A 26,996-nucleotide genomic window follows, 5' to 3' on the forward strand; every position below is an offset into this window, starting at 1 on the left:
GTCATGAAGAACCTAGTGGCAAGATGGGAATAAAGACACAGACCTACTAGAGAATGGACTTGAGGAAATGGGGAGGGGGAGGGGTGAGATGTGACAGGGTGAGAGAGTGTCATGGACATATATACACTACCAAATGTAAAATAGATAGCTAGTGGGAAGCAGCCGCGTAGCACAGGGAGATCAGCTCGGTGCTTTGTGACCACCTAGAGGGGTGGGATAGGGAGGGTGGGAGGGAGGGAAGATGCAAGAGGGAAGAGATATGGGAACATATGTATATGTATAGCTGATTCACTTTGTTATAAAGCAGAAACTAACACACCATTGTAAAGCAATTATACTCCAATAAAGATGTTTAAAAAACAAACAAACAAACAAAAAAAATGCAGGCACTTTCCTGGTGGTGCTGTGGTTAAGACTGCGCTCCCAATGCAGGGGGCCCGGGTTCAATCCCTGGTCAGGGAACTAGATCCCACACACATGCCGCAACTAAGGAGCCTGCCTGCCGCAACTAAGACCTGGCACAACCAAATAAATAAATATTAAAAACAAAAAAAGAATGCAGAGCAGGCATTTTTCCTCTAATGTTTTAAAATAGAGATATTTGTTTCTATATGCTATTAACTGCTATAATATAACATCTACCAGCTTATTTTTTCTATCAAGAGAATATAATTTCTTGTTGCACCATCATCATCCTACCATGTCATTTATCAGTAAATTAAGATTTGGGCACTGTATGTATGCTGTACCTCAATACAACTGTGTGTGTGCGTGTGCCGCATGTATCTTTATTTCTCAACCACAAACAAGCAGTTGGCATTATACTGCAGTTACAGAACTACTAAGTTTCAGAGAGCTGGCTAAAGTTACCAACTCCAGGTTCAACAGTTTCATGGGTAATAATATTGTTGGCAATTTTGTGAGGTCCGACCAGTCCCCTGCTCGGGGAATTAGTTAGCTCCCGGGTCCTGTCTCAGCTTCTCCAGTTTGTATGGTTCAGACCATTCTACTCTTTAAGTATAAAGGGGATTGCCACATCACAACTCCCAGGCATCCTGCAAAGTAAGCAGGTCACCTTAGGGGCAACCTTTACCCACTCAAAAATTCACCTCACATTAGCAGTAAGGATTTGGCACCACCCCGAATCATTATTTTCCTTACTCATAAGTTTAAGGCAGGATACAATTCATGTTTGGTGGCCCTTCCAACACTCCTAGAGAGGCCATATCTACATGGGGCCTCCAGGACTCATGCACCCGTGACCAGACACAGCAGCCACTCTTGTTTTCAGTTCTGCCACTAACGTAATTCCTCTATATTTCCCTGAGAGCGTCAGACACCAGTGCTCAAGCCTCCAACTACAGGGGTTACCCACTCAACTCTCCAAGCCATGCTGGAGGCCCCTTGCTGGGTCTGAGCAGGAGGAAAACCCTGTCTGCTCCCCCTCTCACTCTGCTGAGTGCTCACACACAGCCCATAAAGCTCTCCTCAATATATTTCTTCGCAAATCCTCCCTCCTCTTCATAACTTGACCCTTTTTTTAAAAAACATCTTTAATGTGAATGAGAGGTCCATGAGTCTGAAGCAGCGTCAGACATTTACTTTATAATTACATTCTGCATTTTCATCCAGCACCTCACTCTGACGTACAGCATTTGTGGTTGGTATTGGACATCCTCAAACAAAACTTCAATACTCACCTCCTGTTATAGTAACTTCCGGTTGAACCGTATGAAATTGTTGATTGTTCACAATTTTTGATCTAAAAGAATTTCAATTTCATATGGTTCGAACCAACAATTGTATTCAAAATAGGCTTTTTAGAGAAACGGGACTTTAGGTTGGAATTGAACAAAAGGGAAAAGTGAATTCCCAGGCAAATACTGAAGCACCTTCTGCAAAGCGTCTCACCTTGGCTTGCAGATCAGCACACACCTCCTGTTGCTTTTTCCTGTCCTTAACCAACATGTTTTCCATTTCATGAGTTGCACAGGCCTCGGCCACTGTCAGCACAGCCTTCTGTATAAAGTCTCTCCTATTCTTACTCCAACTTGATATCAGGATCCTTCGCTGCTCCTTAGCAAAGCGATATTGGTCACAATATTTTTCATGTTCGACCTGAAAAGATAACAGGTAGTAAACGCTTATTATGAAACTGAGCCTACGCTTTATGTCATTGTTACAAAAGTGAATAAAATGAATTATAACCAATGATTTTGAAAAATGAGGGACAAACATCTTAATAGTAAATACAACAACCAGGACCAAGTACCAGTCCCAGAGTTCTGAGCCCATGGCTAACTGGTGACTGAGGACCAGTCATTAAATGTTTTTAAGTTTTATACAGGATGGAGTCAGGCCAGACAGCCCTAAAACAACTTCTACCCCTATATAGCAATGAATCTATGAGCAGAAAATATGATTTCCCCTACATATAATTTCAAAAATACTCCATCTTTAAATCAGCTTTGCCGTATTAACAATGACTCCAGGTGCTTCAGTTAGACATATGCTAATAAACATTAAAAATTGCCACAATAATCCTGAAAACTCAGTTTGCCCTTGATTACTGAAACAATCAGATGTTCGGACATCTAAACTGGAAGTATTTATAGCAATGACAGTAGCCCTTCCCATCCCACGCTCCTGAGGGACATGATATTCTTACATAGGTACCAATAGTTCCTGCTGCCAGTGAATCCCAACCCTGGGAGATTTGAGTCTTGAGGGAAAGAACAGGATGGGAGATAGCCTGAGTAGTTCGAAAAATCTCTGTAGGTGATTCTGAAATACTCCTTATATAAAGGTGTGTCTCCTGCAATTGAGAGTCAGTGATCTAAATAATTCTTTATTTTGCCAGTATAGACCACATCTCTGAATTTGATACATTACTTAACCCCTAAGTGATGTGAGAAAAGAAGCTAGCGAGCAGGATAAGGTTGGTCCTACCTAAAAAAAATAATTTAGGTATGGTTAATTAAGTACATAATGAAACGGGCTATGGCTTCACTTAAACCAAATATCAGCTCCTAAAATCTGTTTGGTAAACTTCTTAGCTTTATTCCCCTAAGCCAAGAATATGCTTAAAACTTGGCAAACATTAAGAAAGGAAGTATACACCATGCAGAAATGCATACTAATTATCCCGATGTAAGAAGTAAATGCAAAAATCTTTATCATATTAATAGTAGGCAAATATAAAAATCTACACAGTTAAAAATGACAGCTGGTCACAGAAGCAAACAGAATCTATAGGGAATAAAAAGAAAGATCTAATTTAGTAAATTAAGAGTTTTGTAAAATCCAGAATGAATTATTATATAACATGTTTTTTACACAACAAGAATTTGCTATAAAATAAAGGTCAGAATTAAAACAAATAATTGGGTGGGGGTTGGTGGGTGGGAAAGGATAAGAGAGGTTGGTCATACTAGTTGTGTGGCCTTTGCTTCAGTTTCTTCACCTGAAAAGTAAGGATAACTACAGTACTTCTCTCACCCACTGTTATGTGCATTACAGGAGTTTACACATGACTGACATAGGATAAATTCTATACACATGTTAGTATTGTTACTTGCTTGATTTAAAACAATTACAAAAACGCAGAGTATGTGATAATATTTTATAGCATGGCCCATTTAAAGGTAAGAGTCGGACTTCCCTGGTGGCGCAGTGGTTGGGAATCTGCCTGCCAATGCAGGCGACACAGGTTCAAGCCCTGGTCCGGGAAGATTCCACATGCCGTGGAGCAGGTGAGCCCGTGTGCCACAATTGCTGAGCCTGCACTCTGGAGACCACGAGCCACAACTAGTGAGCCCACGTGCCATAACTATTGAAGCCTGCGTGCCTAGAGCCCGTGCTCCGCAACAAGAGAGGCCACTGCAATGAGAAGCCTGTGCGCCACAACGAAGAGTAGCCCCAGCTCGATGCAACTGGAGAAAAGCCTGTGTGCAGCAATGAAGACCCAATGTAGCCAAAAATAAATAAATAAATACATTTATTAAAACAAAAAAAAGGTAAGAGTCTGTGCATGTTTGTTTACATATATGTTTTAAAGTGAGTTACTATGAAATTCACTGGTGACATGGTAACTTCTGTTTCCTTGTCTATGTGATCTTGTCCACTAAAGAATGTAACCATAACTTCCCAGGGAAATTTCAGCCAGGACTCTGAGTTATGAATTTGGGGCATTTGTGTTTAGACCCGTCTAGAGGGATCAAGTGGAGTTGTGGTGGGGATGGTGTAGGTAGGCACCAGCTCCCAAGGCAAGTGTTGGCTTCCCCACGACTAGAAGGACTGAGGTGTGGTAGGCTGTGTGAATGTAGGAGCACGCACCCCACTTTCAGGCAAGACTCAGAGATGGCAGAACCTCTGAGATGGGCAGGTGAATGTACAGACACCTGGAGGTCAACACTAGCAGAGCAACCCAGGGGACCATGGTGAAGCTCTCTGTGGCAGGTAAGCCACAGAAGAGTGAATGTGGCCAGAGGGATCTCCCACCTTTTTATGTACCACACTGACCTGAAAAATGGTAGACTTTCAAACTATAACCCTATTATTTTCTAGAGTGTAGAAAAAAAAATCATTTTAGAGCACCATTTAAAGTATATATATATTTTGCTCAATAATTATCAACCACAAAAACAATTTAACTTGCCAGCATATAGGGTCCAGCACTCACCAAATCATGCCTCGATTTGTGAGGAAAATGTCTTTGTAACATGTCCAGATACAGAGTCCTTCTGCCACTGAGATCCCCAGGATACTGATCCACAAGAGCCTGGTAAAACCAGTGGTCTTCATCAGTTAATTGGAAGTTTCTGGAAGAAATAAAAATGTCACAACACTTTAAGCAATCATGGAGTTTGAGGGACCTCAAACTGTTTAAGCTGTTAGCGAATGATAATGATTACATTAAATAAAGACTTTTAAAAAAATACATTAGCCAAATTAAATGTCTCCTATAGAAAAAGTTCTAAATTATAACACAATGGGTTCTTTCAATCCTTTTTTTGGTCTTGTCATGAGTTCCAGGCATAATTTGAAGAAGTTTAACAATGAGACATAACATTTTAAAAATATTTATTCTATCTTGCCTATAACAATATTTTAAAAATTATGACCAATGAATGAAATAATAAATTATTAACTCTACAGATTAAAAAGGAATTTTGCTAATTCAACAAATTTCCTGTTTCTAGACAGGAGGAAAACACAAATGTAGAGAGTCAAATAAACAATACACAAAGGAAACTAAGGCCTGAGGAAGGCACATATTAAGGTTGACTTTAAAAGTAAGTCTAGGGACTTCCCTTGTGGCACAGTGGTTAAGAGTCCGCCTGCCAATGCAGGGGACACGGGTTCGAGCCCTAGTCCAGGAAGATCCCACATGCCACGGAGCAACTAAGCCCACACACCACCACTACTGAGTCTGCGCTCTACAGCCCGTGAGCCGCAACTACTGAGCCCGCGCGCCACAACTACTGAAGCCGTGCACCTAGAGCCTGTGCTCCGCGACAAGAGAAGCCACCACAATGAGAAGCCTGTGCACCACAAGGAAGAGTAGCCCCCGCCTCACCACAACTAGAGAAAAGCCCACTAGCAGCAACAAAGACACAACGCAGTCAAAAAAAAAAAAGTAAGTCTAAAATTATCTTTTATTTTACCCTCTCAGCTTCTTGCTTTGTGGAGGTAAGACTAGATATTGGTAGTAAAAAGATAACCAGTGGCATTAAATTTCAGATCACTAAAGAAATCATTTGTAACAGGATCCCTTCAAGTCACCTTCCCAATAGCATATCCACCATGCTCCAAAATACCTTTTTTAGTTCAGAACTTCCCTAGGTACTGGCCTGGTTTGTGCTCCATAGAAAGTATTAGCAAAGCCCTATGCAAAGTAAAAAGGTTACAATATCAGCTTGAACTCTAGACTGAATTAATGTTTCTTTATTATTCTGAGTTTATTTGCATATCATCATTCCTGTTTAGTAAGTTGGAATAATCAAATACAGATGTAATCAGAGGGAATATTATTAGCAACAAATATTTCTTTGATCCAAGATGGAGACTTGCTATTGTTTATTTCTATCATTGGCCTTCTACTTTAAAGTTAATTGTGCAATTTAAAGAATTTTTACAGTATGTCCTCTATGCCCTTGAAAAATATTTGACAATTTAAAACAATAAAAACCTCTTTAAATCAGTGATACTAATGGGAATTCTACCATCCTCATCCAACTTACCCAGTTTCTGTAAAGTATTTCATGATACTGATAAGTAGCAAGAAAGAAACAAAATTATTTTTCAAAGAAGATAACCTTCTCTAGCAGCTCTATAATAGGAAGAAAAAGTGGGTTGGAAGTGTTCCATTAGGAAGAAGCAAACTCTACATTTCTTCTGTATGACATAATAATATATTGCAGAGAAAGAATTTGAGATTTCATTCATTGAACACATTGAGTGTTTGGGTTCTCTCTGAATCAGTTAAGCCAAAGGCTTCTGCAAATAAAGCATCTCAAATAGGAGTATTAAGCCTGGAGAAAGGCTTGCCTGAGTGGTTTTGGCATTTAAAACACCCTCAAGTCTTCAGGGACAGTATCCCAGGTCCTCTCTCAAGGAACTCATTTCATTCATGATAACATAAATGCATTTTAATAGCAGAGTTAGCCACATTTCTACACGGCAAGCAATCAGAAAAAGGAATAGACCCAGAGTCCATGTCCTCATTAATGCTTTTAAACTGTTTCTGTAATCAAAGGGACTTGAATACAGTTTGAATTTCCATCTTTATTTGATTACAAGGATAGACATGTAGGGGTGTATGTGCTGGGGAGGAGGAAGCGACAGAATCTAGGTCCAATAAGCTCTCTGTTCTTTTAAAGTGTCATTTATCTACATAAAGGATGCTGTTGGTGCCAGGCTAGATCACCTTGATGAGCTAGAATTCCTATCTTCAAAATTCTGGTAATTCACAGATGTACCTTCCTCCTCTGAAGAACTGTCCTGGGCCAAATGGGAAGTGCCTCACACAGGAGGCTATTCTCCCACCACCTTTGAGAGCCAACCCCAACCAACGACTGGCTGACATGGGGGTACAGAAGGCCAGCCCACTTGCCTCAAGATGAGACCAACTCTGTGATGCCATTCGTGCTCCAGAGTTTCACTGTGGGAGCAAACTGTAACCTGTTTCCACTGAGATCTTCTGCCACAGACATCTTCCCCTCCTCCATCCTGCTTCCCTTACCATCCTTCTCCTGAGAGCACTGCCCAACAAATCACATGTTCTTACAATCCCTGTCTCAGATTTGCTTTTACAGAACTGACCTAAGATAATCTATGAGCAACCTTACCCATAATTGTCAAAAATTATTTAAATCCTTTGGCAAACGGAGAGGTACTTCTAAGCTAATTGTTTTGATGATCTCTCATACTGAATTGTGGTGTAAGATTGTGGCTATCCTCAAAGAGAAAGTGCAAATAGCAAACATTTACAAAAATGGTTTTTAAATAAAAGCACACATTAAGCAGTGTGCATTGCTATAAATAAATATAGCAGCAGAAGAATTTGTGGCACTCAGTACATTTTTATACATTGCATGAATGTATTAATTAGGTGCCATTTTAGTGACAACATTAAAACCACTTAAACATATGAAGATAATATAACATTTAAACTAGATATTTCAAACCAAGTATGCTATGAACAATGATCACATCCGTTTTGCTCCTATTGATTTTGGAAACCTCACATCTCAACAGCTTTTTCCAATTACCACAATTACACAAATTGTAAGTCATTTTTCTAGTAGATGTAGGATAAAAATGAAAAACATGCTTATAAGAAATGATAGGGCTTCTATGGTGGCGCAGTGGTTGAGAATCCGCCTGCCAATGCAGGGGACATAGGTTCAAGCCCTGGTCCGGGAAGATCCCACATGCCAAGGAGCAACTAAGCCCGTGCGCCACAACTACTGAGCCTGCGCTCTAGAGCCCACGAGCCACAACTACTGAGCCCACGTGCCACAACTACTGAGGCCTGTGCGCCTAGAAGGCAGTGCTCCTCAACAAGAGAAGCCACTGCAATGAGAAGCCCGCGCACCACAACAAAGAGTAGCCACTGCTCACCATAACTAGAGAGAAGCCTGCGCACAACAATGAAGACCCAATGCAGCCAAAAATAAAAATAAATAAAATTATATTTTTAAAAACTTAAAAAAAAGAAATGATAATATAAATACTCACAATATTATTATTTTAGAGTACTTATAGCAATTTCCAGAGCTGCTGGCTTAAATTTTGAAGCAAATACTCACATCACCAACACTATTGGCAGAGTCATGCATCTCCATTAGGATGCTGTCTGTGAGGGAGAAAACTCCCACCACTATATATATATACTGAGTCTTCTGGGTAGTAAAAATCTAAGATGAATATTCAAACATGATAGCCTCTTCACAATAACAAAGTAGCCATTTCCTACTTAGCATCTAAAATAAAATCAAATTTAACATATCTGAATTTCTAAATTCAAATCTGGACATTTATCTTTTCTAAACTTCATCTTTTCATTGTAGAAAAAATCTATATAAAATAGCAAATTATCTTAAAATTTTGTACATTAAAAAAATATCTTCAGACAAAAGATCTTTGGTAGGTCTCTGCAATTTCCATTTTTCTGTCCAACCAAATTTTCTAATTTAAAATGTTTCAGGAAATTTCGGCCTGCAGGAGGGTGAGGTATTTATTGCTCAGTCCTTACCCTCCATCCCCCACTGCCAATTGAGGTCCACCAATATCATTTCATCGTGATTTCCCAGGATATGAGACAAAACAGGTAACTCAGAAAAGGAGGACAACAGGGTTGTGAGAATTCAACGAGACCAAGGCCAACTGTCTCCCTAATTCTACCTGTTTGAATTGTTACAAAAATCCTAGCCTGACTCACAATCAACTACCAGTTTTCTTCATAATCGTGTTAAACCACTTTCCCAGGGTTCTGGTTCCGTGACATCAAAAGACATTTAGCGGGGTGGGGGCAGCCAGCGATGGCAAACAGGCCACGTAGGGCAACAGGTACCTTAACAGCAGGGACAAGTCTATGAGACTAAACACTGTGTATTCAAACTGGCTGAAGTTGTCTTATATTTTCTCAGAGTGAAGGGGGCTTTCCAGCAAAATGGTAATTAGGGCCTCCTGACGCTAGCCGATGCAGTTACCAGCATCTGATGACTGCCTTGACTGGAAAATGGCCATAGTGAATCTGGACTGAAGAAAAGCTCTTGTCTCTTCAAGTGTAATGCTGTCAGGGGAGTGAGCCACTGGTGGAATAACGTGGATAATAGATGGCTCTGACACAATCTGCTTGTTTGGCAGCATTGGGTCTGACCCTCTAGAAAATACAACTTGACACCACTTTTCAAAGTTGCCTTTCCAAATCAGACCCATCCAAACACTGAATCTAATCAGCCTGGTTCCTGAAACTGTCTCCCCAGCTATTCACCACCCCACCCCAGGCCTATTGTCCAAACACAAATCTTTGATTTTCAGCCTGGTTAACAGAGGGCCCTCTGGCCGCAGACTCATTTCTGACCAACAGAATCGGCTCCTTAGATGTTGTTTGGGTACGTACATTGTCTTCCAGGAGATCCATTCCCATTTAGCAGTCCTCACTGTCCTGGCTCCCCAGGCTCTGCCCAGTTTACCTACTCAGGTGGGAGTTGACAGCCAGAATAAAGTGGGCTCTTAGGAGTATGGTCAAAATCCACTGAATTGAAGAATCAACAACAACAAAAGTGGTCCAGAAGATAAAGCCAGAACTTGCACCAGCATCCAAAGCCGCCTTCTTCTGAGGGGTGACAGGAAAGTGAAAATATGACCCTCCAGAATTTCTTATAGGAGAGTTTAGGAATGAGAATCTGGTCAGAAGAAGAGGCTAAGTGATTTATTTGGAAGCTGCAATTGTTATTTTCATAACAAGCACTCTGTATCTGTTTTTTGTATCTGTTTTTACTTAGATACTGTTTAAAAGTAGTTTGCATGGAAAGCTGAATTTTTTACTTAGAATGTGTATTTTTTGGAGGTGGAGTAGCTGGGATGGTGGCAATACACCTAAACAATCTTTTGTGCCTACATCCATCCACCACTAGTTTTAAGAGGCAGTATAATTCCTAGTGGAAGTTTAGAAATAATATGATCAAGATAAAACAGCTTGTTAAAAGTAAAATGTAATGGCTCAGCCATCCCATATGCTAGGTTTTAAATAATTATATTCATCACAAGAACTGTAAGGAAAAGGTAATTGTAGCAGACTTTGCCTCTACTCTTGCTCCTGCTCACCATAATCCTGATTTTATTCAAGATTTACCTTCCTGCATAGGCCCCCCCCACTTCAGGGAAAGTGAGCCCCATTCCAGCCCCCAGAGGGCATCTTGACTGATCTTAAGCCATTCACAAACATCTGTTCTCAAGCTTTCCATTCCTCTTCCCAGTGTTTGATATAATCATGGACAAAAGGCCCAAAAGGCCATTGAAATGGGAGGAGAAGTCTTCTGGGGGCAAAGGTTTCCTAGCTCTTAAAACAAGTCACAAGGAAGAAAAGGTCCCTTTCTGCTTCTGAGTATGGCAGTGTGGAACTGCTCTAGTTGTCTGGCAGAAAGTCATCTATCTACCTGCAGGAAGGCAGGGCAAGAGAATGCAGAAAACTAGGCCTTGCTGTGCTTGGACTTCTCTACCTCTGTGCTTCGAATGAAACAAGAAATCGCTTTATTATTTATGTTACTTTGACTTGGGTTGGGTATTCTCTTACTTTCAGCTAAAGATATCCTATTTGACACTTGAATGGAAGAAAAATGACTTTTAAAAATGTAGCATCCTAATATTGCTTTGGAAGGAAAGTACTATGAAGGATGTAGAGATTCAAGAGATGCAGATCCAATGTGGCTAGCGACCAACATCTACAGTGACACTCCTGAGCTGACTGGGAACAGAGAAGTGTTTAACACCAAAGGCCATTTTTAAGACAAAAAGAAACCAAACAAAACCAGCTCAAACTCAAACGAACAGAATCGGTAAAGACAAGCTCATCCACAAACACATTATTTGCTCTAATTTTTTAAAAAAATCCTATTGAGCCAAAATCTGCTTCCATGTACCATTTTATTCTTCACTTTTGGGGAGCAAGAATATTTTTAGGTGCAATAAAGTTGAAGTGAATAAAGTTACTTTATATGGATGTTATTACTCAATTTTCCAGGTTCAAAAGCAAGAATAATAGAACTGGCTTACTTCTTTGGGATGCGATGAGGAAAAATTTAATTAACGATTATGAGGGCGTCTGAAATTTTAATTGCCACATAAAAACACTTATAATATCACCTCAAACCAACTACCAGTAATCATTAAGAAACTGTAAGACTGGAATAGAAGAATGATGGTTCTTTTTCTCAGTTTGTTATTTCTTAGACATTAACAATGTTCAACTTTATGTTCTTTTATAGGCACTAGTGTTGGAAATAAACACATGCCTGTGAGTGTGGTGATTATAATTTCCTACATTACTGGTTCTCCATAGTCTCAGTTTTAATGATACGGTTTCCTCAAAGGATTATATTTACCAACAGTTGGACTTCAAGGTATAAGGAGTAGGAAAAACTTGTTATTAATTATTGATTTGATCTATAAAGTAGGCATTATAATTTCTCTCATGCAAAAATTTGACAATCCTGTCTATAGAAATTTTAATCTTGTTTTTGCTTATAGTTACATAGATTTTATTATTTAAATAACAAATTCTATCTGTATCATCCAGGTTTAAAAATAACATATATCAATTGTGCTGGACACAAATCTGTCAAGCTGCTATGTTTCCATTTTCTCCAATCTGATTTACTCAAGATTAATTTGATTTCATACCCAGCAAAAAACAAAAACCTCTCATAAATAACTCTCACTCCATCCTGTAAAACCCTGATTTTTCAGTCTCCTGAAGTATTAAAAATGTATACTTATGCAACATTACACTGTATAGTTTCTATTTGAGGCAACTATATCAAGAAGGCAGTTGTGGGCTGCAGTGATACTAACAATAAAGTCTGCTGAACTAGAAATTTATGGCCACTATTCTTCGATATACTTTTCACAAAGACATTTAAACAAACATATCAGTAAATACACAGACTGAGTTATTAATTAAGCAAAAGCAAAAATCTAAGACTAGTTTTTGGGATATCCTGCAGAAATTGGACCCATTTTTTTTTCCTTGATAAAATGTATTCCACGTAGTCAAGAGAATTTAAAATATACTTCATTCCCACAACAAACCCAGAGTAGGTTGAACAATCACCAAATGTGGCTTTTAGTTCATGATCATAAAGTAATTAAGTATTTTCAATGATGTATTTATTTTAAGAGAAAGATATGAAATACACATGACAAAAAAATAAAATCACAGTCTGCAATTACATATTCTTCTATACAAAGAAGAAATACAAATTCCCAGGTAAGGTTGGACAATCCATGTTGGAATATGCCAAGAGAAAATGGGAGTTGCAGTGACCAAGGACATTGCTTGAGGGGGTCATGTAACCAGTGTGACTAAGTGAACACATTAGTGTTCAAATAATTATGCTCCTGTTTCTGAGCACTTCTCCCCTTATTAACCACCCTTGACATACAATCAGCCCAGACCAGAAATGTAGAACCTCAGACTGGACATGACCAGGGCCTGAATCTTTCCAAAAGTTCTGAGAATACATTCTCAGAGAAAAATGCCACCTGCTAATTAAAGTGTTTTAACTTCCTGTAACTTCATCAAGTAAGCAAATGTCAATGGTTTATTATGCTGCTTTCCCTCTCCTTCTTCTATCTTGTATTCACCAAGCAAAAGTCATATATGTAAGCATATGTTTATTCAAATATTTTTTAAAGAAAATCATGTGAGACATAGAAAACAAACTTATGGTTACCAAAGGGGAAGGTGGGGAGAGGGATAAATTAGGACTATGGGATTAACAGATACACACTACTATATATAAAATAGACAATCAACAAGGATTTACTATACAGCACAGGGAACTATATTTGATATCTTGTGATAACTTAAAATGGAAAATAATCAAAAAAAGAATATAGATATATGCATATATATGGATAACTGAATCACTTTGCTATATACCTGAAACTAACACAGTATTGTACATCAACTATACTTCAATTTAAAAAAAAAGAAAAGAAAGAAAATCATGTGAGGCCACTTACTGTCTCCTGAATGCTGGCTTCTGATGCTGGTTTTTATCTATTTCATCTTTTACCTTTTAGCCAATTCTGTTGGCAAAACTGACATAAGTATAGTGTTAGAGCTATGCTATATAAATACTGAAAAAGAGAGAGAAAGAGAATATGAACAAGGCACTAGTGATATTCACACATGATAGCCATAGCCAATACTTTGACCAACAAGTCCAAAAGATGAACCAAATGATAGCCTGTTGGTGAAAGTATAAATTGTTTCTACTTTCCTGGAAGGCAATATGGCAATACTCTCAAAAGCCTTAGAATTTTTCATGCCTTTTGGCCAGCAACTCCATTTCTAGGAATTCATCTAAAAGGATTAACCATGGGATTACTCAAAGTATGGTGACAAGGTTTTTTATTCCAAGGTTTTAAAACAAATATCAAAATATATAATACATACATATTTGTCCAAAACCAGGAAATGGGTTAAATTTGTGTGGATGAATTATAACAATGTATCATAATACCATGCATGTAATAACAAATATGCTGTAAAGAATATTTAACACAGTGACTTAAAACATAGAAAAAGGTTAGTAAACATTTATAGAAAAAATGAATAATATTGGATCCGGTTCACAAACTGGAAAAACAATGGATAGTGTAGAGTATTTTTTCATTTTTTGAACAATATACATAAATCTGAAATGTACAAAATGTTACCAGAGGATATCTCTGGTGTTAGAAACTTAGATAAACTTTTAGTTTCTTCTCTTTGCTTGCCTCAACTTTTAAAAAATTTTCTCTAATAAATGTAATTTATTTTCTCTAATAAATGTATTTATTAATTTATTAATAACAAACTTTTTCTCTTTTTCTCTCTCTATTAAGAGAAAATACAATAAGGAAAAGTCCATAAGCTACTGACTAGTTATTTTGAAAGTTACTAATAATTAGGTAAATTGAAAGAATTTAGTTGAAAAAATATAAAAGTTTTGGGTGTTAGCAATGCATACACAGAGGGACAAAATTGTTAAAAATCATTGGGGATTTTAGAGAGGGCAGACAGCAGAAGCAAGAAGAACTACAGTCGTGCAGCCTGTGGAACAAAAACCACATTCACAGAAAGATACACAAGATGAAAAGGCAGAGGGCTATGTACCAGATGAAGGAACAAGATAAAACCCCCAAAAACAACTACATGAAGAGGAGATAGGGAACGTTCCAGAAAAAGAATTCAGAATAATGATAGTGAAGATGATCCAGGACCTCGGAAAAAGAATGGAGACAAAGATCGAGAAGATGCAAGAAATGTTTAACAAAGACCTAGAAGAATTAAAGAACAAAGAAAAAGAGATGAAAAATACGATAACTAAAATGAAAAATAGACTAGAAGGAATCAATAGCAGAATAACTGAGGCAGAAGAACAGATAAGTGACCTGGAAGACAGAATGGTGGAATTCACTGCTGCAGAACAGAATAAAGAAAAAAGAATGAAAAGAAATGAAGACAGCCTAAGAGACCTCTGGGACAACATTAAATGGAACAATATTTGCATTATAGGGGTCCCAGAAGGAGAAGAGAGAGAGAAAGGACCCAAGAAAAAATCTGAAGAGATTATAGTCGAAAACGTCCCTAACACGGGAAAGGAAATAGCCACCCAAGTCCAGGAAGCGCAGAGAGTCCCATACAGGATAAACCCAAGGAGAAACACGTTGAGACACATAGTAATAAAACTGGCAAAAATTAAATACAAAGAAAAATTATTGAAAGCAGCATGGGAAAAACGACAAATAACATAAAAGGGAACTCCCATAACGTTAAAGCTGATTTCTCAGCAGAAACTCTACAAGCCAGAAGGGAGTGGCATGACATATTTAAAGTGATGAAAGGGAAGAAACTACAACCAGGATTACTCTAACCAGCAAGGATCTCATTCAGATTTGATGGAGACATCAAAAGCTTTACAGACAAGCAAAAGCTAAGAGAATTCAGCACCACCAAACCAGCTCTACAACAAATGTTAAAGGAACTTCTCTAAGTGGGAAACATAAGAGAAGAAAAGGACCTACAAAAACAAACCCAAAACAATTAAGAAAATGGTAATAGGAACATATATATCGATAATTACCTTAAACGTGAATGGATTAAATGCTCCAACCAAAAGACACAGGCTTGCTGAATGGATACAAAAACAAGACCCATCTATATGCTGTCTACAAGAGACCCACTTCAGACCTAGGGACACATACAGACTGAAAGTGAGGGGATGGAAAAAGATATTCCATGCAAATGGAAATCAAAAGAAAGCTGGAGTAGCAATACTCATATCAGAAAAAATAGACTTTAAAGAATGTTACGAGAAACAAGGACAGACACTACATAATGATCAAGGGATCAATCCAAGCAGAAGATATAACAATTATAAACATATATGCACCCAACATAGGAGCACCTCAATACATAAGGCACATGCTAACAGCTATAAAAGAGGAAATCGACAGTAACACAATAATAGTGGGGGACTTTAACACCTCACTTACACCAATGGACAGATCATACAAACAGAAAATTAATAAGGAAACATAAGCTTTAAATGACACAAAAGACCAGAGAGATTTAATTGATATTTATAGGAAATTCCATCCAAAAACAGCAGATTACACTTTCTTCTCAAGTGTGCACGGAACATTCTCCAGGATAGATCACATCTTGGGTCACAAATCAAGCCTCAGTAAACTTAAGAAAATTGAAATCATATGAAGCATTTTTTTGACCACAACGCTATGAGATTAGAAATAAATTACAGGGAAAAAAACGTAAAAAACACAAACACATAAAGGCTAAACAATACGTTACTAAATAACCAAGAGAACACTGAAGAAATCAAAGAGGAAATCAAAAAATACCTAGAGACAAATGACAATGAAAACATGATGATCCAAAACCTATGGGATGCAGCAAAAGCAGTTCTAAGAGGGAAGTTTATAGCAATACAAGCCTACCTCAAGAAATAAGAAAAATCTCAAATAAATAATCTAACCTTACACCTAAAGGAACTACAAAAAGAAAAACAAACAAAATGCAAAGTTAACAGAAGGAAAGAAATCATAAGATCAGAGCAGAAATAAATGAAATAGAAACAAAGAAAACAACAGCAAAGATCAATAAAACTAAAAGCTGGTTCTTTGAGAAGATAAACAAAATTGATAAACCACTAGCCAGACTCATCAAGAAAAAGAGGGAGAGGACTCAAATCAATAAAATTAGACATGAAAAAGGAGAACTTAAAAGAGACACCGCAGAAATACAAAGCATTCTAAGAGACTACTATAAGCAACGTTATGCCAATAAAATGGACAACTTGGAAGAAATGGACAAATTCTTAGAAAGGTGTAACCTTCCAAGACTGAACCAGGAAGAAATAGAAAATATGAACAGACCAATCACAAGTAATGAAATTGAATCTGTGATTAAAAATCTTCCAACAGGGCTTCCCTGGTGGCGCAGTGGTTGAGAATCTGCCTGCCAATGCAGGGGACACGGGTTTGAGCCCTGGTCTGGGAAGATCCCACATGCCGCGGGACAACTGGGCCCATGAGCCACAGATACTGAGCCTGCGTGTCTGGAGCCTGTGCCCCGCAATAAGAGAGGCCGCAACAGTGAGAGGCCCGCACACCGCGATGAGGAGTGGCCCCCGCCTGGCACAACTAGAGAAAGCCCTTGAGCAGAAATGAAGACTCAACACAGCCATAAATAAATAAATAAATAAGTTTAAAAAAAAAATCTTCCAACAGGGCTTCCCTGGTGGCGCAGTGGTTGAGAATCTGCCTGTCAATGCAGGGGACACGGGTTCGAGCCCTGGTCTGGGAAGATCCCACATGCCACGGAGCAACTAGGCCCGTGAGCCACAACTACTGAGCCTGTGCGTCTCAAGCCTGTGCTCTGCAACAAGAGAGGCTGCGACAGTGAGAGGCCCGCGCACCGCGATGAAGAGTGGCCCCCGCTCGCCACAACTAGAGAAAGCCCTTGCACAGAAATGAAGACCCAACACAGACAAAAATAAATAAATAAATTAATTAATTAAAAAAAAAAATCTTCCAACAAACAAAAGTTCAGGACCAGATAGGTTCACAGGTGAATTCTATCAAACATTTAGAGAAGAGCTAGCACCCATCCTCATCAAACTTTTCCAAAACATTGCAGAGGAAGGAACACTCCCAAACTCATTCTATGAGGCCACCATCACCCTGATAACACAACCAGACAAAGATACTACAAAAAAAGAAAATTACAGACCAATATCACTGATGAATATAGATGCAAAAATCCTCAACAAAATACTAGCAAACAGAATCCAACAACACATTAAAAGGATCATACACCATGATCAAGTGGAATTTATGCCAGTGATACAAGCATTCTTCAATATACGCAAATCAATCAATGTGTTACACCATATTAACAAATTGAAGAAGAAAAACCATATGATCAACCCAATAGATGCAGAAAAAGCTTTTGACAAAATTCAACACCCATTTATGATAAAAATTCTCCTGAAAGTGGGCATAGAGGGAACCTACATCAACATAATAAAGGCCATATACGACAAACCCACAGCAAACATCATTCTCAATGGTGAAAAACTGAAAGCATTTCCTCTAAGATCAGGAACAAAACAAGGATGTCCACTCTCGCCACTATTATTCAACATAGTTTTGGAAGTCCTAGCCATGGCAATCAGAGAAGAAAAAGAAATAAAAGGAATACAAATTGGAAAAGAAGAAGCAAAACTGTCACTGTTTGCAGATGACATGATACTATACATAGAGTATCCTAAAGGTGCCACCAGAAAACTACTAAAGCTAATGAATGAATTTGGTAAAGTTGCAGGGTACAAAATTAATGCACAGAAAGCTCTTGCATTCTTATGCACTAATGATGAAAAATCTGAAAAAGAAATTAAGGAAACACTCCCATTTACCACTGCAACAAAAAGAATAAAATACCTAGGAATAAACCTACCTAGAGAGACAAAGGACCTGTATGCAGAAAACTATAAGACACTGATGAAAGAAATTAAAGATGATACCAACAGATGGAGAGATATACCATGTTCCTGGATTGGACGAATCAATATTTTGAAAATGACTATACTACCAAAAGCAATCTACAGATTCAATGCAATCCCTATCAAATTACCAATGGCATTTTTTACAGAACTAGAACAAAAAATCTTAAAATTTGTATGGAGACACAAAAGACCCCGAATAGCCAAAGCAGTCTTGAGGGAAAATAACGGAGCTGGAGGAATCAGACTCCCTGACTTCAGACTATACTACAAAGCCACAGTAATCAAGACAATATGGTACTGGCAAAAAAACAGAAATATAGATCAATGGAACAGGTTAGAAAGCCCAGAGGTAAACCCACGCACCTATGGTCAACTAATCTATAACAAAGGAGGCAAGGATATACAATGGAGAAAAGACAGTCTCTTCAATAAGTGGTGCTGGGAAAACTGGACAGCTACATGTAAAAGAATGAAATTAGAACAGTCCCTAATACCATACACAAAAATAAACTCAAAATGGATTCGAGACCTAAATGTTAGACTGGACACTATAAAACTCTTAGAGGAAAACATAGGAAGAACACTCTTTGACATAAATCACAGCAAGATCTTTTTTGATCCACCACCTAGAGTAATGGAAATAAAAACAAAAATAAACAAATGGGACCTAATGAAACTTAAAAGCTTTTGCACAGCAAAGGAAACTACAAACAAGACAAAAAGACAACCCTCAGAATGGAAGAAAATATTTGCAAATGAATCAACGGACAAAGGATTAATCTCTAAAATATATAAACAGCTCATGCAGCTCAATATTAAAAAAATAAAACAACCCAATCAAAAAAGGGGCAGAAGACCTAGATATTTCTCCAAAGAAGACATACAGATGGCCAAGAAGCACATGAAAAGATGCTCAACATCACTAATTATTAGAGAAATGCAAATCAAAACTACAATGAGGTATCACCTCACACCAGTCAAAATGGCCATCATCAGAAAATCTACAAACAACAAATGCTGGAGAGGGTGTGGAGAAAAGGGAACCCTCTTGCACTGTTGGTGGGAATGTAAATTGATCCAGCCACTATGGAGAACAGTATGGAGGTTCCTTAAAAAACTAAAAATAGAATTACCATATGACCCAGCAATCCCATACTGGGCATATACCCAGAGAAAACCATAATTCAAAAAGACACATGCACCCCAATGTTCATTGCAGCACTATTTACAATAGACAGGTCATGGAAGCAACCTAAATGCCCATCGACAGACGAATGGATAAAGAAGATGTGGTACATATATACAATGGAATATTACTCAGCCATAAAAAGGAACGAAATTGAGTCATTTGGTGAGACGTGGAGGGATCTAGAGACTGTCATACAGAGTGAAGTAAGTCAGAAAGAGAAAAACAAATATCGTATATTAACGCATGTATGTGGAATCTAGAAAAATGGTACAGATGAGCCGGTTTGCAGGGCAGAAGTTGAGACACAGATGTAGAGGACAGACATATGGACACCAAGGGGGGAAAACTGCGGTGGGGTGGGGATGGTGGTGTGCTGAACTGGGCAATTGGGATTGACATGTATACACTGATGTGTATAAAATTGATGACTAATAAGAACCTGCAGTATAAAAAAACAAACAAAAAAACTAATACTAAACTTTCATTGGGTTATTTGTATGGAAATATGTTAATATAAATGTTTCAGACATTACATGAAATTTCTAAAAATCTTATATGTTCTGGTATAATGTTGTAAGTCATAATCCTAGTTATTACTTTAAAATGTATATCTCAGAAATAACTAGTTTTCTTGTCAACTGCATTATTATGAACTTTCATCAAATCTTTAACCGTGGTCATTTTTAAGTCTTTTGTCATTTACAGACAGTTCTGGGTGTACTCTGATGCTTTTGCAAATATGTTCCTATAAAAGGGTTTCATCTTCAAGAAATTCATGGAAAAGACTCTGACAAGTACAGGTTTCTGGTAACTGACTGTACTGCTGAACTGAATGAATAAGCATTTTCTGAACTCTAATGAAAAACTGATGAACTCATCAAAGTGCTAACAAAAGATCAAGATGAAAAAAAAAATTAATTACATGGGACTGAGTGAACTGATGAGGATGAGTATAATTTTTGTGACTTTGTTTGAATTAAAAAAGAAAAATCCCACAAGGACTCAGAGGCAAAGAATATACAAATCAATTTTCACTGCAAAGTAAAGGAGCTGTTACAGTGGAGGATTACTGGACTGAATGTCAATATTATGACATAGTATGAGTGTGTTTCATGTTTGGTAATTGCAATCATTGTCGCTTTTGTTGTGGTCAGCCATGTACAATGCTTGGTGTCAGTCTATTTATCTCTTGTAAAAATAAAATACAGTGTGTGTGTGTGGAAAAAAAAAAGGGGGGGGGGGCAGAAGACCTAAATAGATATTTCTCCAAAGAAGACATACAGATGGCCAAGAAGCACATGAAAAGCTGCTCAACGTCACTAATTATTAGAGAAATGCAAATCAAAACTACAATGAGGTATCACCTCACACCAGTTAGAATGGGCATCATCAGAAAATCTACAAACAACAAATGCTGGAGAGGGTGTGGAGAAAAGGAAACCCTCTTGCACTGCTGGTGGGAATGTAAACTGATACAGCCACTATGGAGAACAGTATGGAGGTTCCTTAAAAAACTAGAAACAGAATTACCATATGACCCAGCAATCCCACTACTGGGCATATACCCAGAGAAAACCACAATTCAAAAAGACACATGCACCCCAATGTTCATTGCAGCACTATTTACAATAGACAGGTCATGGAAGCAACCTAAATGCCCATCAACAGACGAATGGATAAAGAAGATGTGGTACATATATACAATGGAATATTACTCACCCATGAAAAGGAACGAAATTGAATCATTTGTAGAGACGCAGATGAATCTAGAGATGGTCATACAGAGTGAAGTAAGTCAGAAAGGAAAAAACAAACATCGTATATTAACACATGTATGTGGAACCTAGAAAAATGGTACAGATGAACCGGGTTGCAGGACAGAAGTTGAGACACAGATGTAGAGAACAAATGTATGGACACCAAGCGGGGAAAGTGGCAGCGGGGTGGTGGTGGTGTGATGAACTGGGAGATTGGGATTGACATATATACACTAATATGTATACAATGGATAACTAATAAGAACCTGCTGTATAAAAAAATAAATAAAATAAAAGTCAAAAAAAAATCATTGTGGATTTTAAATAGCATTCAAGATTTAGATCTCATAATTATTATTAGAATAATTATATAATTATAATTAGAATAATGATTATGAATCAACATTATAAAATTTAATAACCTATCAAACAATAAAGTAGAAATTACTTGTTATCATTCTATAGCTTTTGCCATATATTGGCTTCAGATCTGACATAGCTGAATGGAGCATCAGTTATGTCTCATCCATATGATTAATTCATCCAAATGTTAGAAAATTAAAGCCACAATCTCATCTGAGTCTAAAACAAGCAATTAAACTGTCTTCATGTTACTAATGAAATACAGCCCAAATAGAATCTAAATAGCTTCACAAACATACTGAATAAATAAACAGGTTCAACTGCAGCCAGTTCTTAAAAAAAATGTTTTAGTAAAAGACAATATCCTTTAAAGCTCTGTTGTCCAAGATAGAAGCCACTAGACACAAGTGGCTATTCGGCACTTAAAATGTGGCCAGTCCCAATTCAGGTGTGCTGTGGTGTGAAGTGCAAACCAGATTTCAAAGACTTTGTATGAGAAAAGAATGTAATATATCTCATTAATAATTAAATACTGATTTACATTGAAATTATATGTTGGCACTATTAAGTTAAAATATACTACCATAATACATTTTATCTTTTAAAATATTTTAATATGGCTACATAAAAATTTTAAATTATGAATGTGGCTCACATTCTACTTCTATTAAATAGCACTGCTCTAGTATTCAACCCAATTTACCAACATCCTGGTGCATATACATGCTTGAAGTAGTGTGGTGTGAGGGAGAAGCTTTCTATTCAGATGAGCAGAAGAAACTCATTCCTGCTCAGCTATCTACTAGTTCAGAAACTTTGGGAAGATTGCTCATCTACAGCTGCAGCTGTAAAACAAATCTGTAAAATAGAGCTTTTGAAATGGGGTGTATTGAGGATTAAAATTACATGTACTTGTCATGTCATGTAATAGGCACTCAATAAATATCAATGGTTCTGTCTTCCCTCTTTACCTTAGATTTTTAAAAATCTGTATTTTTGCTTTATAAAATAGAAACAGTATGTATGCCAAAATTATTTATAATGTTACTACCTGGGGACAGCTATTGTTATTGTTTATTTGGGTGGATAACCTCTCAGTCTTTTTCTTCTGTGGCTAAATGGATGTAACACTTTCAGAGGCAAAGGGAAAAAATAAAAAAGAACCCATGTTATGCAAGCTATTTTGTGGCCTGATTTTTAATTGCACAGCAAATTATTGCAATTACCTGTGTCATTAAAATTCTTTAATATAATTATTAATGACTGTGGTTTTCCATTGTGTGGATATATCATAATTGATGAAGCTATTTGTTGGCTATTTAGTCATTTTGAAGATTTTGCTATCACTTAAGAAAGAAAAACAATATTGAACACCCTTGAAGCCAACTATTTTTTCACTTCTATGATTATTTCCTTTAAGATTATTTCTAAAGAGACAAAGAGAATTTACACTTATAAAGATATTTGATGACATATTGCCAGATTGTCTTCCAAAAGTGTTTATTCACTAGTCATGTATAAAAATGCCCATTTCTTCCATATTTTTAAACTTGGATAAATTTCTTTTGTGTTTTGGCCTTCCCTGGTGGCGCAGTGGTTAAGAATCTGCCTGCCAATGCAAGGGACACGGGTTCGAGCCCTGGCCCGGGAAGATCCCACATGCCACGGAGCAACTAAGCCCGTGCGCCACAACTACTGAGCCTGCACTCTAGAGCCCACAAGCCACAACTACTGAGCCCATGTGCCACAACTACTGAAGCCTGAGTGCCTAGAGCCCATGCTCCACAACAAGAGAAGCCATGACAATGAGAAGCCCACACAACGCAACAAAGAGTAGCCCCCACTCACCGCAAGTAGAGAAAGCCCACGCACAGCAATTAAGACCCAACACAGCCAAAAGTAAATAAATAAATAAATAAATAAATAAATAAATAAGAGAGATTCTTAAAAACTTCTTTTGTGTTTTACCATTTTATAGGTAAAAATCTGAGTATTTTAAAATTTTTCATTGCTTTGATGAGTAGAGAGGTTTTCATAAATTTCTCTGTCATTTGTATTTAGAATTACCATCCAGAGTTTCATGGACTGCCACGAGGTTATCAATTCACCTCCCAGCATCTGACCATAGAATCTTGCATCCCCACCCATTACTGTAGTAGATGAACCATTCGTGCTTATTCCTCCACTTGTGCACTAAATCTTGTTACTGGATTATTCTCATCAGCATCAAACATACTAATATTTGTCCCATTTTAGGCAAAACAAAAGACAAAACAACAACAACATAGAAGTCTGGCCTTACTTTCTTGCTCTCCTTTGCAAAATAACTTCACAAAAGAGTTATCTATGCCCATTGCCTTCAATTGTTTCCTCTCATTCACTTGAATCCAACCCAGTTGGGCATTTGTTCCCACTTCTTCAACGAAAATGGTCACCAAAGACCTCCATGTGGAGCCAGCAGTCAACCATCAGTCCTATTTTATCTGACCTAGCAACATTTACTCAGTGGATCGCCCCTCCTCTTCACAGTGCTGCCCACTCCCTCTTCCCTTGCCTTCTGGGACAGCACACTTTTGGTTTTCTTTGTATCTCACAGACCTTCCCTCAGTGTCCTTTGTTGGTTACCCTTCTTCTTGCTGACAATGTAATGCCAGCAGACCCAAGTGAAACAGGAGGAAAGGGGGCAGGGCACAACCTTTAAAAGAATGACATAGCCTTTGAGGATATGACATATACTGGTTAGAACCAACTAGGTCCAAGATATTGGAAGATTCGACTCCCGGTAGACCTTGAGCCTCATTATACACACATTGTAATGGATTACCATATGCTAAATGACACCCCCACAGGAACGATGACAGTTCTGAGGCTGACCATAAAAGGCCAAAAAGTGGGTGGTGGCCCAATTCCTGGAAATCCCTGCCCCTTCCCCAAAATAGTTGGAATAATCCTCCCACTTATTAGCCTATGAAATTACCCAGCCTGTAAAAACTAACCACCCCATATTCTGGGGCTGCTCTCAGCTTCTGAGACTGACAGCATTCTGTCTATGGAATGTGTAGCTCTCTAAATAAATTCACTTCTTACCTATCACTTTGCCTCTCCCTGAATTCCTCCTGCACTGAGACATAAAGAACCTGAGCTTCATTAAGTCCTGAGACCAGGTGTGCAATCTCGATTGAAAGACCATGGGTTTGAGTCCCAGCCCTTGGATTCATGTCCCAATCCGAGTTTTGGCTGAGTGAAAGTCTCAGCCCGAGTGTTCAAGTCCCAGTCAGAGTTCTGGCTGTGTGCAAATCCGATCTGACTTGTACAGTTTCACAGGGAACTAGTCTTTGATCCTCTCCTTTGTCCCTTCACACTCTTTTGGTGATCACATCCAATTTCACGCTGGTGACTCACAAACATGTATCTCTAGCTCAGATTTCTCTCCTGAACTCCAAACTCATATAACTGACTGCCTTCATAAAGTCTGTACTTGGACATCTGATAGCATCAAACTCAACATGTCCAAACCTGAATGCCTGATTTCCCCCTCTGCTTTGCTTACAATCTTCCCCAACTCAGTTGATGGTAACTTCATTCTTCCAGTTGCTCAACCATAAAATTTTGGACTATTCTGTTGCTTTCTTCTTCTCACATACCTTATTTTAAGTCTGTCAGCAGATGCTGTTGGCTCTACCTTTAAAATGTGTCCAGAAGCTGACTATTTCACACCATCTCCACTTCCTGATGCAGGCCACCCTTATATCTCACCTGGGTTTAACAACTTTCTAAGGGTTCAGTCTTTTCTTGGCCCTCCTTTCCTCCATCTTAAACACAACAACTGCCAAAGTGATTCTGCTAAAACATAAGTTAGGTCTAGTTAGCACACTTCCTCACACTTCTGCTTCCAGTAGCTTCCCATATCACTCAGAGTAAAAGCAGAAGGCTCTACGTGTCCCACCCTCACCCTAACTTCTTTTTTTTTTTAATTTTTTTTAATTTATTTATTTTTGGCTGTGTTAGGTCTTTGTTTCTGTGCGAGGGCTTTCTCCAGTTGCGGTGAGCGGGGGCCACTCTTCATCGCGGTGCGCGGGCCTCTCACTATCGCAGCCTCTCTTGTTGCGGAGCACAGGCTCAGTAGTTGTGGCTCACGGGCCCAGTTGCTCCACGGCATGTGGGATCTTCCCAGACCAGGGCTCGAACCCGTGTCCCCTGCATTGGCAGGCAGATTCTCAACCACTGCGCCACCAGGGAAGCCCACCCTTTCTTCTTTGACCATACCTTCTACTCCTCTCCCCATCTACCACTCTATTCCTGCCACACAAGCCTCTTGCCAGAAACACGCCCACCTCAGTAAACACTGGCTAGAACACTCATACCGCAAATTTCTGCATGGCTAGCCCTCTCACCCCCTTCATGACTTTCCTTCAATGTCGCTTCCTCAACCAGGACTATCCCCAAACTTCTATTCAAATTTGCAAACTGTTGGGACTTCCCTGGCCGTCCAGTGGTTAAGACTTCACCTTCCAATGCGGGCAGTGCGGGTTCCATCCCTGGTCAGGGAGCTAAGATCCCACAGGCCTGGCGGCCAAAACACCAAAACATAAAACAGAAGCGGTATTGTAACAAATTCAATAGGGACTTTAAAAATGGTCCACATGCAAAAAGAATCAAAAAAACACTACAGTCTGTCCCCTCCCCCACAATCCCAGCAACTTGTCTTTTCCTCTAATCTCTATTGTTCCATAGCACTTATCACCTTCTAATATACTACCATGGATAATTTACTTACGTATGGTGTTTATAGTTTGTTGTGTGTCTCCAACCTGCCTCATGAGTACAGGGGTTTTTGTCTATTTTATGCCAGTAATTGCTCAACAAATATTTGTGGAAAATATGAACGATAAGTCACTTCTTCCTCTCTTTTGTCCCTTTTCTCTTCCGGCTGTTCAAGAATCAATTAATTTTGCAAAGTGTTTTTATATGTTAGAGATTTTAATTTTTTGTGCCTGATATTTGCCAACGTTTCCTATTTGTCATTTGTTTTTTACCCTTATTATTTTTTTCCTTAAAAATTCCTTGTTTTTAGAATAGACAGTATATTCACAGCCTTCAAAATTCAAAAGGTATAATAAAGGGGGGGGGGTTACAATAAAAATTCTCCCTCACGTTCCCCCCCACCCAGGCATCTAGCTCCCATTCCCAAAGGCAACAAATGTTATCAATTTTTGCATATTTTTTCAAACATATAAAAGCAAATATATATCTGTATGTGTGTATGTTTTACTTTTTCCTGTTTCACACAATGTGTACTGTACATTGTATATAAGGCTTGCTTATTAACCTTATACCACACCTTAACCCTGACCCTTGGAAAGTGTTCCATATCAGTGAATG

General features: G+C 38.3%; 1 protein-coding gene and 1 non-coding gene across 3 annotated transcripts in view; both read right to left on the minus strand.

The window, feature by feature from the left end:
• CCDC148 (coiled-coil domain containing 148) overlaps positions 1-26,996 on the minus strand; it is a 294,377-nt gene that overhangs the window by 162,986 nt on the left and 104,395 nt on the right. For both annotated transcript variants that reach the window (XM_057551473.1, XM_057551471.1), the window contains exons 10-11: positions 4,682-4,820; positions 1,912-2,118 (exon numbers count right to left, since the gene is read on the minus strand). In XM_057551473.1, the coding sequence (XP_057407456.1) occupies positions 1,912-2,118; positions 4,682-4,820 (346 nt within the window). The remainder of the gene's footprint in view (positions 1-1,911; positions 2,119-4,681; positions 4,821-26,996) is intronic.
• On the minus strand, positions 1,030-1,178 carry LOC114238085 (U12 minor spliceosomal RNA). Its single transcript, XR_003623512.1, has one exon. It is a non-coding gene; the product is annotated as a U12 minor spliceosomal RNA (small nuclear RNA).

This window comes from Balaenoptera acutorostrata, chromosome 8, assembly GCF_949987535.1.
Source record: "Balaenoptera acutorostrata chromosome 8, mBalAcu1.1, whole genome shotgun sequence".
In the NCBI taxonomy this organism is placed as follows: Eukaryota; Metazoa; Chordata; class Mammalia; order Artiodactyla; family Balaenopteridae; genus Balaenoptera; species Balaenoptera acutorostrata.